This window comes from Chionomys nivalis, chromosome 11 (genome assembly GCF_950005125.1).
Source record: "Chionomys nivalis chromosome 11, mChiNiv1.1, whole genome shotgun sequence".
NCBI lineage: Eukaryota > Metazoa > Chordata > Mammalia > Rodentia > Cricetidae > Chionomys > Chionomys nivalis.
Window position 1 is genome coordinate 37,341,667 of NC_080096.1, and position 16,207 is coordinate 37,357,873.

The 16,207-nt window shown below is 33.7% G+C and overlaps 1 protein-coding gene across 1 annotated transcript in view; it reads right to left on the reverse strand.

Moving 5' to 3' along the window:
* Agbl4 (AGBL carboxypeptidase 4) overlaps nt 1–16,207 on the reverse strand; it is a 1,086,156-nt gene that overhangs the window by 1,022,908 nt on the left and 47,041 nt on the right. Inside the window, exon 2 of the mRNA XM_057784997.1 lies at nt 2,553–2,675. Within this exon, the coding sequence (XP_057640980.1) occupies nt 2,553–2,675 (123 nt within the window). The remainder of the gene's footprint in view (nt 1–2,552; nt 2,676–16,207) is intronic.

Genomic DNA, 16,207 nt, shown 5'->3' on the forward strand with positions numbered 1-16,207 from the left:
TCAAAATCCTAGCTATAACAATTAGAGAAGAGAAAATAGATACGAATAGGAAAGGAAGAAGTTAAACATTGCTTTATGTAGGCTACATGATTCTTTACTTAAAAGACCCTAACAGTTCTCAAAAGTTAACTTTATAGATGACAATACTGTTACAATGCCAGAAGATTGGACATACCTGAGACTAAGTTTACAGCATAACGATTTATTAAGCTACAAGACTTGACCAGAGGAAAAAACAATCTCTTATCCTGTGTTAAACAGCCTAAAATAAATTCTTGAATTAAACTATATCATATGAAATCTGTGCATGTCAAACAAATTATTTGAAATATCTAACATATTGCGATCACCAATAAACAGTTAACATTATCCCTCAGCCTACTGGAAAGGATGTTACAAATTATACTCTCATGGAATACATTGTTGCAATGCTGTTCACCTTTCAGGAGCCCATTACAAAGACTTTCTCCATGATTTTTATTACGAAGACTTTCTCCATGATTTTACAAAATGGTTTATCTATCTCATATTGGACCCCAGAAAATCCACAACTACATTTTTGTCAGTTTACATAAAATTCTTCAGACCACATGCTGTATATTTATGTACATATCCAAGTAAAGGGCTCAGTCTGCTACTTCTCCTATGACAGTTAACTTTATGTGTCAACCAAATTGGAACAAATGACTCTCCGATAAAACATGTGTGAGAGGGTGTTTCTGGATATTATAACAATATGTAATTGGTATCACCAATTGTCCACATGTTCTAAAACAGGTATTAATAATTCAGAAATTATATTGTCATGGTGGGAAATTTCTTACACTAAACATTCTGATAAGGTATGAAAATCTGTATTGTGCCCAAGGAATAGAGATTCTTTAATGTATTTTATTATGTATTATATCAGGTTGTAACTAAATCAAAACACTTGATAAAATAAGAAAAATCTCTACTTTTGCAATATTGGTATTATTGTAAAGGGACTTTGGGTCCTTGACTAAGGTAAAAGCAATAAAATATGCTTTTTAGGAAAGAGTACATATCAGAAAAGGCATAATTACAAGCTTGAGAATTGTAGAAAATATTGCTCCTAATTATGTGGAGATTATTCAAGTATGAAAAAAGAACAGCATTGCAATACTGAGTGATAGTTTGTTGTGTCCCCTTAAAATGATATATATTGAAACCTTTATCCCGGGTGTACTAGAATATGACTTTACTAGAAGTTGAAGTCTTTGTATAAGTACTTAAGCTTGAAATCATTTAAGAATGCATAATACAATATGACTGGCATCAAGCGGAAATTAGGGATACACAAACATAGAGAATATCATATTAAGATTAAAGCCAAAATCAGGATATTTCTACAGGCCAATGAATAAGAAAATTAATAACAAATCACCAAAAGCAAGGGGAGAATCATTGAACATATGATTTCACATAACATATGAAGGAAACTACACTTGATCTCAGGATTCTGCCCTGCAAAACCAAGAGACAATGACTTTTCCTCATTTAATCTATTGTGTTTATGATGTCTTGTACATCAGTCATATTAAGCAAAGGAAATGTAGAGTTGTAAAACAAAAAAATACTCCATAAAAGAAAATTTCCATTTTTTGTTATCAGAAATCTTCAGGGTACAAAGAATGGTCATATAATTGACACTGAGTTATGTTTCCATAATGATAGATCAGTGCACATGCGTGCGCACATACAGACAGACACACACACACACACGCACACACCCCTAAAGGAAATTAACAATAACTTGCAAATACAATTATGTTTACATTTCTTGTTAATATTTCAGAATATTCTGAGCATCTACTTTGCATTATTCAGAAGATAAAGACATAGAAAGCTAAGAAGAGCCAGTTCCTGTTAAATGGGAATATGCAATCAAATCTTGATCACCCAGTCAGAATAGATGATCAAAGAAAAAAATGTAACACTGCCGAAGAGTGCCAGCTTTATTACAAAACAGCAATATTAATATTATATATTTAATTATAAAGATCAGTGAAAATCTAGTATTTCTAAGCTTATTCACACAACTTTGAATTATGAGAAATTATTACTTCTGTACTTTGTTTATATTCAAATGTGTTCTTATCGTAATGATTATATTTTACATTTTGTTTATATGAAAACATACCTTGGTAATAATTAGAGACATTTTATATTAACATCAATTAATAATTGTCTGAAAAATACAAAGAAACCTATCTCTGAAAGACTAAATTCTGTTTCTCAAACTCATGAAGCATAGCGTGGGCATTCAAAAAATAAAAATGTATAATACTCCAAAACAATGCCATTTTTCTTAAAAACAGCAACACCATATTACATACTTAATAATACAGAACAGTGAAAATCCAGTACTTCCAAGTTAATGCTAGTTTCTTCATAATTAACTCTTCTCCAAAAACTTGTTCTACTCTGGTGAAAAATTAAGTATACTGAATCACAATGGTCAGACTGTAATAGATCACAGAAAAGCAGCCTTTTCAGACAAACTCAAAGATAAAAGTTTTTAATACACTTACCGCTTTCAAAACAAGCATCAAAGGTAAGATGTCCTTTCTTGGGCTGTCCAGAGTATCCATTTGGAAACACTATGTATTTGCTCACATTCCCTCCAATGGCATCCTCATCTCCTGGATCATTGCCTATTCAAGAAAAAGTCTAGTATGAAGCAGAAATCAAAGTGTATTTTGAAATAGAATTTCAATAATATTAAATGCAAATTGAAGTTTAAAAGATAAGGGTTGAAATCTTACCTCTATCACATACTAAAATTGGATCCTCTAATAATAAAAAAGGATAAATTTGTCTTTCAGGGTTGTTCTATATTTAGATTTAAAACAATTTAGCATCATTACTGAAATCTAAAATATGTTCACGAAACTGAATCAAGTCATTAATAATTGTAATTATAATTAATCACAAAATATGTTGTTTTAATGTGAAAGAGGAAGTTCTTCTATAAATGCCACTGCAGTGTCTTCATGTTCCACCACCAAAGTCATCTGAAAACTGAAAGTCTGATTCTTCAGAAGTTACTTCTTCTTCAAATGTAAAAAAATGAAATGTCCATTGCTTGCAATAAGAAAGGTCTCAACAAAACACAAAACCATAACTTTGTCAAATCTGCCACAGAACTGGTACTATATGACAAGCAAGTAACTTGATATCAAAGAAAATAAAGTCTAAGAATAAAAGATGAGCTGTAAGAACTGACTCTTCTATGACAAGACAGTAGGAAGAAGAAATATTAGGTAACATACGAGTGAGAAAAAATAAGACACATTTTTAAAATTAAAGATCATATAAAAGAACTATTAGAACATAAAACCAGCAGAATCATAGACACACTAGGAATTGAAATATGCTTAAGGTTCCTTCCTTAGCCTCCACCAGATATTTTGGAGAAAGTTTAGAGCCAGAACACTAGTTCAGAAAAATGCTCTTTGTGCTACATGACTGCATAAGAAGAAAGTTAGAAAACACACAAAGCAAAAGGTTATAAAATCCAAAGAAAATCAGATAAATTCACAATTAACCAGAGAGCTCAGTATTTCTGACTCAATAATTGATTAAGTAGTCAGAAGACCCTGAGAAAATTTTTAAAAATGTATCAATCAAGTTGTTCTCAAAGACATTTATAGAACACTTTTTTTTTTTAACCAACAAAATAGTTTTTTTTTTTTCAAGTGCAGACAGAACATTTATCCAAGTCAGTCTATAAAACGGCTGGCTACAAAACTAGTCTCCATAAACTGCAAATTTCATGATCATAATGGAATTATATTAAAAACACAAGTCAGTGTTTTCTGAAATTTACGGTAGATATCCAGCATTCAATAGAAAATTGTGGAACATACAAAACTAAGAAAAATAGTATACTAAATGTTGAGAGGAACATAGGATGCTAACAAGAGATAGGATCAGGAGAAATGGGAAGGCAGGGAGCATGGGCTTGTTCTGCTATGTTTTGTCAACTTGACACAAGAGTTGGCCAGAAAGAAGAAAGCTCAATTGAGAAAAGGCTTCCATCAGGCCTGCTTGCACAAACGAGGAAGGGCCGAGTCACTGTGTGGAATGCTACCACTGGACGGGCAATCGTGGGTTATACAAGAAAGAAGCTGGACAAGCCACGGGGAGCAAACCAGTGAGGAATCTTGCTTCAAATTCTGCCTCTATGTTCCTGCTTGAGTCCCACCCCTACAACATTCCATGGAAGACTGAGATTTGTAGTATAAACAAAATGAACTCTTTTCTCTCCAAGCCTTGTTTTGTCAGTGTCTTATTACAGCAACAAATAGCAAACCAGGGCAAAAACATGTTCAAGTTGTACTGCATACTTGTATGAAAATATCCTTATGAAAACCAGTACCATGTGCAATGAATGTGTCCCAATGAAACAAACTAAACACAGACAGAGGCAAAAATGAGCAGATAACAGAATCACTACATACTTTTTAAATATACTGAGTCAATGAGACAAAATCTGTAGAATTTCATTCTAAGCAAAAGTATGGATTCTTAAGGCAGAATATACTTGCTGTTTATGTTTTTAGGGTTTTTTTGTTGTTTTTGTTTTTGTTTTTTGTTTTTTTGTTTGTTTTGTTTTTGTTTTTGTTTTGAAACAGGGTTTCTCCATAGGTTTTGGTTCCTGTCCTGGAACTAGCTCTTCTAGACCAGGCTGGCCTCAAACTCACAGGGATCCCCCTGCCTCTGTGCCTCCCGAGTGCTGGGATTAAAGGGGTGCGCCACCACCGCCCGGCTAGTTTTGTTTTTTGAAACAAAGTCTCTCTATGTAACATTGGCTGTCCTGGAACTCTCTAGGTAGACCAAGCTAGCCTGGAATTCACAGAGATCCATTTGCCTCTGCCCCCCAAGTGCTCATATTAAAGCATTTGCCACCATGTCTGGCCCAGAATCCACTCTTGATGGAAAGGTTGTGAACATCACTGAAATTAAAACTAAGGATTTAGATTATTTCATTAACAGTTGATAGCAGGTCTACATTTTTTAGAGTTTTACTTTGGGTAACATAATAGCAGCAGACTGCATTCAACAGAGAAATCTTTTCTGATGATGATGTTTTGTTTCCTTTCATATGTTATTGTTTCCTTTATTTGAGACAGGTACTGATTCTGCACTGGAGGTCGTCACAAATTTGCAGCTATCCTCCTGCCTCTGACTCTCAAGTGCTGAGATTACAGGTGTATGCCACCATACCAAGCAAAAAATCTTACAAGAGTCAATCAATGCAACAGATTTTAATTGCCTTATTTAAGGATCCGGCAAAGTCACCCAAACTTTAGCCTCTATCACCACTGAAGCAAAATCTCTACCAACACAGGTAACAACTTACCAAGACTCAGATGATTGCAAGCATTTTAGCAATACACACACATAGTACACGAGTTGCACATTCAATCAAATATAAAATAAACATAAAATTTCTAATGCACAAGAAACAAAAAAATAACATGGAAAAATTTACTAAGCTATTCATTTTAATGCAGCAGTCTGGAACAGAAACTTACAATACTTCTATGGAATGTCTATATTCTGTGGAATAGGTTATCAATGAAAATAGTATGTACAATGATTACTAATGAAACACACCAACATGAAGGTGCCTAGCTGGCGGGTGCCAGATATACTACAAAGAGGAGAGTCTTGTATGACCTCTAAATATAATACCAGATATTATTTTACTTAATAAATCCATTTATAATTATGTGAGCTGAGAATCCACCTCTGTTTGCATATAAATACAACGCAATTTGCAAATTTTTCTAACCACAAATAAAATAAAAATCCAGAGAAATTACATTTGATTTGTTCATAATTTTATTCAAAGTGAATCATAATTTTGGGAAAACCATGCATGTCACCAACAGCATCGTAATTCTTTCAGATTGCTGCCACAACATCCCTGTCATTCAGCACTTTTAAGGCCTCTGTTTACAGTAAATCTATGTATGAGGTAATACATGAATATCTAAGCACTCTACTTTTTTCCGCAGACGACCGGATATTCACAAACCTTATTTTCCTTTTGGAGAGTCTTGTTCAGGCTGTAGATCTCTATGAAATGCCACCTTCCCCAGGAAGTACTGCCTTAACTTTCCCATGTAAAAATAATGAATTACCCTACTGTTCACATGGCACATTATTTATACCTTTATGTCAGAATTATTTTTCTAATGAGCTTCTCCTTCTGGTGGTCATACAGTTTCATATCAGAAGAGACTAATGCTTCACCTCTTATTGACACTTTCAGTGTCTCCATCCCATACAATGCTTAAGAAAATGTCAACAACTTGTAAATAATTTTTGATTTATTAGAAAATTTAAAGGTATTTTAGGAGTTCAATTTTATTTAAACATTGGATATTTTGTTGTCTTGATGAAAGTATAACATATGTAAATTTTAAATTCGTCAAATAATTGAAAAGTTCTTTATATTTTATTTATTTAATGTATATGGACACTGGTTCCAGAAGATGCCAGAAGAAGGCATGGGATCCTCTGCAAGAGAAGCCAGTGCTCTTTATCTCTGAGCCATTTCTATAGCTCCCAGTACATTATATTTGCATTTTACTAGGATAAACAGTTATGATACAATGAGATCAAATAAAGAAAATAGGAAATTGCAAAAATGCATTAGCTGACATAGACATAAACAATAAGGAGTATTAATTACATATTATGATTGATTATTATCAATTACTTTTTATAAGCATAATCAAAATACTAGAGAGAGATAACTAATGAGTGACTGATTTATTTTGCTCCTAATTTCAAAAGGTTCAATAATTGGTTAATGGCCAGAAAGACACAGCAGTGAAAGGGCTGGGGGTGGGAGTCAGCAAGTATTTCATCACCTGGTGGCAAACAAGAAGCTGGGAAGAATACAGAGATGAGACCGGGACAGACGTAGCCATCAGGATATGCCCTGTGACCTACTTTCTCCAGCTAACCTCTTAGCATCAAGATTCTCCCGAAATAGCACCGCCAAATGGCAATCGATCTTTCCTCCGTGCATTAAACTGCGATGGACATTCAGATCTCAACCACAACAGTCATTTAAGGAAACATGGCAAGGAACACAGAACTGAGAAATCATACCTCAATCACTTTATGTGCATATGAAATTACAAACAAAGGCAAACAGGATATAAAATAATCCCAAAAGACAGCTTTAATTGCTATAAAATCACTTCAGAGTTCCTGACTTCTGTACATTTTCATGATTAGCCTAAACCCTGTTTTCTGCAGAGTTTAAGATTCTAAAACTGATTTTGAAATCAGCAAGGCATTAATAATTTGAAGTATGGCTTTGTATTTTACTATCTCAAAATTTTGAGAAACTGAAATCATTTAATTCAGGTATGTGCTGTTAAGTAACTTAACCTCTCTGGGTCTGTTTTCTTAACCTACAGTGCTTTCATGAAACTTACAGAAAATACATGTGAATAACCTAGAATGCACACTTCTGCAGAAAGTGGTCAGCTATTATTACATCCCTGCCATCATTGAGACAGGTATATCACCAAATATGTATATTTACCAAAGAGAATAAGCGATTAAATTCTGTAAAGTATATGGGAGAATTAAGAAAAGGATAAAAACTTCTTAAAATCTACAAAGAAGGCATTGTGCCTTTTCCTTGAAGTAAACACTGAATGATGTAGCATTCTTTTCTGTTATACATGAAAATACCCGCATTATCTTTGCATGTAATGCATTTTATCTAAACATAAAGACCCGAAAGCCAGTGAAGTTTTTTAGTGTAAGAATGTTAGGAATGGAAGACTGAATGAAATATCTAAAGTTTACCTTTAAAGAAGTAAATATTAATCTTGAACTTTTGTTAGTATATACCTTGATGACACTGGTTTTACAGATTTATAAAAATAACATAGAAAAATACTTAGAAATAAATTATGAGTTTATTTGGGATGATGAGGAAAGATTTGTATTGCTAAATGTATATGTATCTAGTGAGGTAATGTGGTAAGTATATCTTATTTCAGACTGATAAATAGGCCTGTGGAGACAGCTAGGAATAGATTTTAGATCAGTATAGAATTCTGAGCCTTAAGTGGGTTACGCTGCTGAAGGATGTGACTTAAGCACACTTTGTTTTATTTCTATGTTGAAAACTACTTCACGCAAGGATACAAACAACTCCTACTGCTCAAAATTAAGAAGTCTGCTAATTAATAAAAATTGATCTTTATAGAGATCATGTTTCCATCTCACAAACCAAAAAAAAAAAAAAACTTTTGAATAGCTATTACCTATTATTACCTCAAGTATTGGTGCAGCTAAAGGGGTCTCTCAAAAGGTTCATTTTTATGCTATCTTTCCAAGGATTCATAATTATGGTCAAAGATTACATCAAAGATGAGAATATAGCCTATCAATCACAAATTCTCAAACAAAATAATAATAATAAATCTGAAAGTTCGGTTTGAGAATGTTTTAGGAAAGAAAGTATATTTATTTGGGTTGGTTTTTGAATTTTTGTTTATGTTTTAGTCATTTTGTTGTTTCTTATTTGGGTTGGTTTTTGAATTTTTGTTTATGTTTTAGTCATTTTGTTGTTTCTTAGATTTGTTTTTTTGTTTTGTTTTGGCTTTGTTTTTAAGATAGGATATCAACCTGTACCCTGCTGGAACTGACTATGTAAATCAGGATTGCCTTTAACTCACAGGGATTTACCTGCCTCTTGTCATCCCTGTTCTGGGATCAAAGATGTGAGCCATTTCTTGACTTTCTAAGACAGGTTCACATTATATAGCTTAGGCTATCCTTAATTCTTGATTCTCACATCTCAGCCTCACAAGTACTATAATTATATGCATGTGTACCACTCTTTTTCTTTTGGGCCACCAACCAGCTCCCAAATCATGACACAGACTTATTAGCTATGAATGCTAGACCTAGCTTTTGCTCATTTCTGGCTAGCTCTTTTAACTTACATTAACCTGTTTCTCTTTATCTAACCTTTTGCCTCGGAGCTTTTTACCTTTCTTCCTGTGTTTCTTACTTTCACTGCTTCTCTTGTCTGGCTGGCAGATGCCTGGCTTCTGGCCCTAGGCATGTCCCTCTCCTCCCTGTTCTCTTCTTTTGTTCCTCCTTTTTCCACGCCTAGATTTCTCCTCCTATTTATTCTATCTGGCAGCAAGCCCTTCCTATCCTTCCTCTGCCTAGCTGTTGGCCACCCAGCTGTTTATTAAACCAATCAGGTGCCTTAGGCAGGCAAGGTGAAACAAATGCAACACATCCTTACCTAATCAAACAAATGCCAGCATAGACAAACATAGCATAGCACTACATCATTGACAACGGCAGCAGAAACAAGCAGCACAGCTTCACATAGTTAAAGTGATATTTCGCAGCCTAAACAAATGTAACACATCTTAGCCTAGTAAAAATAATATTAAAACATGCATGTGCCTCTGTACCTAGTTGTGTGGGAGTTTAAATTTCATCAAACTTACATCCATAACACAACTTCTTCCAAGCATTCTAAAAGCTATGTATCCATTTGTTGACACTGTAAATAGGTTTACAAAGTGTACAGTAGCAATTCACTTCTGAAATGAATTTGTCAATACATCTACAACACAAGCAAGGGATCTAGATTTTTTTTAAAGCTACAGCTAATCACAGCATGCTTCAATACTGAATACATAGTATAAGTCTAATTTTGTGCACACCCTATTTTGTGCCTAGAACTAATGGTAATAAACAAAGAGTATAAGCCATAGACCAGTTCCTTCCTCAATAAAAGAATATTAACACTTTTAAAACACTGATGATATAATAAATTGTTATAATAAATAATAAAATATGTAAGAAGGAATATTCTGTTTCTTCAAGTACAGATGGTATAGTAAGTGTTATAGGAATTGAAGAAATACAGATCTAAGGCTGAATTCTTGTTTGGCTATTTTTTAGTTGTTATGATCATAGATGAGCCCAAATTCATCAAAGCTAAGTTTTTAAGGCTTCTATTTTGCAACATTTCAGAGATGTTAAAAACAAATGGTTGACTAACATTTTCCTGAAAGAGAAATATGCATCCAATTTTTCAGTAATTGTTAATAAAAGACTTTCATACTTTGGTCTTGTACAGGAAAATATTATACCTTTTTAATTTTAAACTATTTAATATTACAATTAATTTTGAATTCCTAAATGCTCACTCCCCAGTAAATAACTTATATGTTTTCTACTTATAAGCTAGTCATAATGGAAAGAAAGATAATTTCTATTAATAGAGACACCTATATCCATCACAGAAAGAAATGAGAAAGCTGCTCCATGGAATCATGTGGTAGGAACCAGATAAGGTAGAGAGAGCTAGAAGAGCAAGGAGTCTGTGCTGTTTCAGCTGTCACACAGGCTCAGAAACTGCTCTTCCACAAAGATTGAACTGTTTCGGGGAAGCAATGAAGATGGATCAGCCCTTGGAGAATTTACATATGTAATCTTGTCAAACTCTACAACTGCATTCTAGTTCCCAAATTAGACTTGTACTTCTAAATGAAATTTTAATTTACAGCCTAAAAACGGAACCCTTAAAAACAACATCTGGCTAGTATTCCTAATCTATTTCTGCCAGACTCAATATTCAAAGAGTTCCAGCAGTGTTCTGCAAATTGTGGACTATCCAAGGTTGCTGGTAGGTCTCATTAATCTCCCTTAGCAACCACATAGTACTAACTCAGTTCTAGGCACTCTGCTGGGTACTGGACATACAAAATGAATAAAATTAGTATAGGCAGAGATGTGATGTAAATAAGTATTTAAAAGTTTTCTATGTTCTCTATATATTATGATTGCATGCTGAAAAAGGGAGATGTTGTAAAGAGACAATGAACATCTAGTGTATAAAAGAGGGAGAATAAGCCAAGCTTTTTCTAGAGAAAAGTAAAATGGGAGGACTGAGGAGGTTTTAAACAGTACATATCTCTTAAAAATATTATCAGTAATGATAAATTAATATAAAATGGTAAAATAAAGAAATGACAAACTTCACAGATGTTAAAATTAAATTCTCCACATTTACTTAAAAATATCTTTACTCAAACAGGTTAATTTTAACTCAAGGATGAGGAAATATAAGTCCTTATCACAATTCTTGTGGGTGCTTCCAAGATAGGCCATTAGTTACAAGAATATAAACATCAAACTCAGATTCAAACATTTCATAATCATAATCAATGATGTTGGGCCAAGTTAACAAAGATAAATTGTATGGCCTGATCTTAACTAGCATATATATATATATATATATATATATATATATATATATATAAAGTAACTTTCCCATGTTACATAGCAAATGAATAGAAAAGTCACAAATTAAATCCAGTTCTGATTTCCACAGCATTAACCAGATGTTTGGTGCAGTTAGTCATTCAATAAATGAGTTCCTACAGTCTACCAGGAATAGCTGTAAGCATGGAGACAGCATCATAGAGCACAGATGACATTCATTCAATGATCATGGAGGGTCACTAACATGTGATACATGTTGTTAACACTTGGCACATCAAAGCAAGCAAAATGGCCAGATAGTTCTTCTCATCTATCTTAATCTAAAAATCAAGAATGGTGGCTTGAGTTAAAACCTAATGAAATTCCAGGAAGGTGAGTAAAAGTTTCTTGGAGAAGATGATAAAATGGCTCAGGATAATGTAACTACAACCAAAAGTCTGCAGAAAAACATGTCAGGTTATATAGAAACAAATGATTAAGACTAGGCCATGTTTATTGAATACAGATCCTTCTCTCATACAATATATCCTGATTGAAGAGGATATAATATATCTTCTCACTCTACTCCTCCCAGACCAAGAACAGAGACTAGACAGTTCAGAGACCTAGGGGAAAACCGAATACTACTGGTCTTTAAAAAAAAAAAAAAAAAAAAAAAAAAAAAAAAAAAAAAAAAAAAAGGACTGATAAAATGACAACTCCTAACGTTATCCTGCTACATTCATAGATCAGAGCCTTGCTCAACCATCATCAGAAAAGCTTTGTCCTCGAGCAGGTGGGAACAGATGCAGAGACCCAGAGCCAGACATTACACACAGAGAGACCTTGGAACATTCAGTTATAAATCAATGTCTTCCCTCAGAGCTCAGGGAACCCCGCAAAAGAAGAAGCAGAAAGAGTGTAAGATCCTCTAAATCAACCAAGTAAAGCCTATATTGAACTCAAAGAGACCAAAGCAGCAAGTACAGTGCCTTCATGAGTCTGCACCAGGTTCTCTACATCTATATTACAGCTTTCAATTTAGTATTTTTATGGGAATCCTGAAAAATGAGTTTGTCTCTGAGTGTTGTGCCTTTCTTGGGCTCTTTCCTTTCTGTCGGTTTTTTTTGTCCAACCTTGATCTAATGGTTCTTATTTTATCTTATTATAAAATCTGAATTTTTTATTTGTTAAAATTTTCTCAGGGCTTTGATAAGGTTGAAGACTAGATAATCACAGTTACTTTCCTCTCATGACTTAGCCAAGTAATTTTTAATGTAAGACTTAGGCTCCTTAGGAGAGGATAACTATTGAAACATTTAGTATGTTTCTTGTTTGATGTTGTTCATGCTGATTGCAATTCTAATTTTTATGTATGTTTTTGCCTTCTCTTTTTCTTGGACAATATTTGATATTTGTTCTTATTATATATAGTTTTGTATTAGGCTTAGAACTCTCTTATTAAGATAAAAGGGGGAGGTGCTGTGGGAACTCCTTCAGCCAATAGCCTTTAAGGAACCAGCCCACTTTGGGTGTGGTCTTGTGTACTATAAATGCAGATTAAAAAGTGTGCATGGGCCTCTTGGCTGTTGGATTTGGCTCCACTTCTCAGTGAACACAGGGGGCTGAAGATTACTACTCTTTTTGTGAGTTTATCCCCACATAAATAAACCTTTGTTATACTCCAAAAAAAAATTTTTTTTTCTTTAAAATTCAGTGCTGGAGCTCAGTATAAAATAATTTACCTCTACTGTACATGAAATCCTGGATCCAATCCCCAGCATTTCCAAGTTTGAAGTTATTCTTGACTACAACGAGAGTTCAATGCCAGACTGAATGACATGAGTCTCTGCCTGCCTGCTCACCCCCACATAAAAGTAACCAGTACCAAGCTCTCAAGCATAACCTTAACTGTACTCATTCTCCCTACTGACCACTACGCAAGAGCGTTCATTCTGTTAGTTAGTATTCTAAATTAACACACCCCAATTTTAAATTCATCTTGGTTTCTTACTCAATATATTTCATTTTCTCTTTTAATGAAAAGCTTACCTTTTGCATAATACCAGTGACATATGGAAGCACTGGACAATTCAGTATCAACACAGGAAAGTCAAAATAAAACAACCAGATAAAGTAAGAGACTAATCTCTGTAGAGAATTTTTGACTGTGATTTCTTTATTTAAAATAGAGGTCAATTACAGAGGTTATTGTTAAAAAATTAAGAATAATTTATTTTAAAACGATAATTAGAAACTTCAGTTATCTGTTCCTAACTTTTAATGCCTGCATCTATGTTATTTCTTCAAACTGCAGGGTTTCTTTTTAAGAAAGCTGCCCTTTGAAAGAAAGAACTAATCTCTTATGTAAGAGAGTTAACAATCTGGCCGGGCGGTGCTGGCGCACGCCTTTAATCCCAGCACTTGGGAGGCAGAGGCAGGCGGATCTCTGTGAGTTCGAGACCAGCCTGGTCTACAAGAGCTAGTTCCAGGACAGGCTCCAAAACCACAGAGAAACCCTGTCTCAAAAAAACAAAAAAAACAAAAAAAAAAAAAAAAAGAATGGAAAAAAAAAAAGAGAGTTAACAATCATTCTACTTCCAGTGGTGATAGGCTTGATTTCTATCATGTAAAGTGCTAGAGCCTGGGCTAATGTCACATTAGACAAGTAAAGCTACAGTTTTTCAAGTGAGAAAGAGAAACACTGAAAAAAATGATAAAATTAGATAAATGATAAAATCCTAATTAGAAAATTAGATCACAAGAACAATTTAAAAAATAACAATGTCTCTAAGAGACTACTATAGAAAACAGGAGTTTTTTTAAAGATTCTTCAGTTTTGAAAAAGAATGTTCAACTCAATACATTTTAATAACTAGAAAAATAAAAGTGGAGGGGTACAAAGCATCATGATATCACATATTTATAAAATATAATAAATTTTACTTAAAAATATATAGTTTCTTTAGAAATTCTTCAAATTTTTCTCTCATAGTTCACATGAAATTTTACTAGCAATATTCATTGTACATGATAGAAATCAAAGCATTTTCATACAAGTATATCATGCACTTTGCCCATACGCACCTCCCACCCTCCAATTCCTCCATGTTTCCAACTGTTACTATCATCCATTGTCCCTTCATTGTGCATATGTATATTTTCTTTATCCACTCACATTTACTGACACCAAGGCTGGTTATCTAACTTGATTCTTAAGAATAATGCTACGGTACACAGAGAAATGCAAGTATTTCTGAGGCATACTCAAGAGTGGTGAAGCTAGGTCAACTGATAGATTCCTATGTAGTTTTCTGATGAACTTCCATATGTATATTCCCATAATGTTTGGACTAGCATACATACCCACCAGCAATTTATAAGAACTTCTCCCCAGCTTTTATTGTGGTTGTTATTGTTGTTGTTCTTTTAAAGATAGCCATTCTCTCTTGGGTAAAATGCAATGTTAATGGTTTACTTTATAATTTCATGATGACTATAAATGATGAGCACTTTTCAATGTTTTTATTCACTATTTATAAATCACCTTTTGAGAAACATCTATTCATTTCATTGGACAATTAACTGATAGTATTGTTTGATTTCTATGTATTGGGTTGTTGAAGTCTCTATACATTCTAAAGATAATCTACTCTCTAAAGCATAGCTAGAAAAGACTTCTTCCATTCTATAAGACAACAAGAATTTCTTCAGTTCCAATGCTTTTATTCAATTACTTCTTTTACTGTGCTAAAGCTTTTTAGATTAATGTAACCCCATTTGTCGATTTTTAATTTTATTTTCAGAGCTATTAGAATCTTTTCAGAGTGTTCTTTCTTATACCTACATCTTGAAATGTGCTATTTTTTTCTTCTAATTTAAAGTGTCTGGAGCTGTCCTTGATCCATTTTTAATTTACTTTTTCTATAGAGTGAGAGATATTGATCTAGCCAATCAAAATTATTAAATATGAAGAAATAGTAAAGATATGAAAGGAAATTAACTAAATGAAGTGAAAAAAGAACAACCCAAAGAATCAATGAGACAGAGTTGATTCTTGGAAAGAACAAGACAGACAGACCATTAGTATTAACAAAAATACCTGGGATGTTGAGAGAGATGACAATTTACAACAGACAATTTTTAGAGGATGAGTCCATGCAATTAAAAATTTGTCCAACCAAAAGCGTGGTCTTCTTGTGAGGCTCCTAAAAGTGGGACAGGGGCTGTCTGTCTCTGTTACCTGCTCTTGGGATCCTCTCCTCCTACTGGGTTGCCTAGTCCAGCCTCAAAAGGTGAAAAAAAGTCATGTAACTGTGATGGGGAGAAGGAAAAAGAATAGTTTTCACTCTCCAAGTGACTTCTATAAACTAGGAATTCTAATCCTCATAGTAGCCTCAATAAATTAGCATCTCCATTTCAGAGACCATGTGCATGAAGCTCTGAATGGGACGATAACTCTCAAATCAGGTACCTACCAAATAAGTTTATTCTTGCTATCCATTGTTTTGTAATATAAAATTCAGAAAGACTACAAGAAGTAGGTGTCTCTATATTTACTACACTCCAAAAATCAAGGAATAGAGGTAATATTGGCACTGAAGATGTGACTGTGAAAGGATCAGGTACTTGCTGTGTCATGTTGAAGAATATGGATGACAAAAATTGATGAAAGAACAATAAATAGCATTGAATTTTAATCTTTATTGCAAACATTGCCTGGAATGTAATAGTAATTAATAATCAATAAGTAGAATTTCCCAGGTTAGTAAAGCACAATTCTGGGTGTTTCTGTGAGGGAATTTCTAGAGGCAAGTAGGTCAACTAGAGGCAATTAGGTCATGTGGGATCTGACCCGATAATATAATTAGGAGGTATTCAAAGATAGGAGAAGGAACAAATAGGTCTC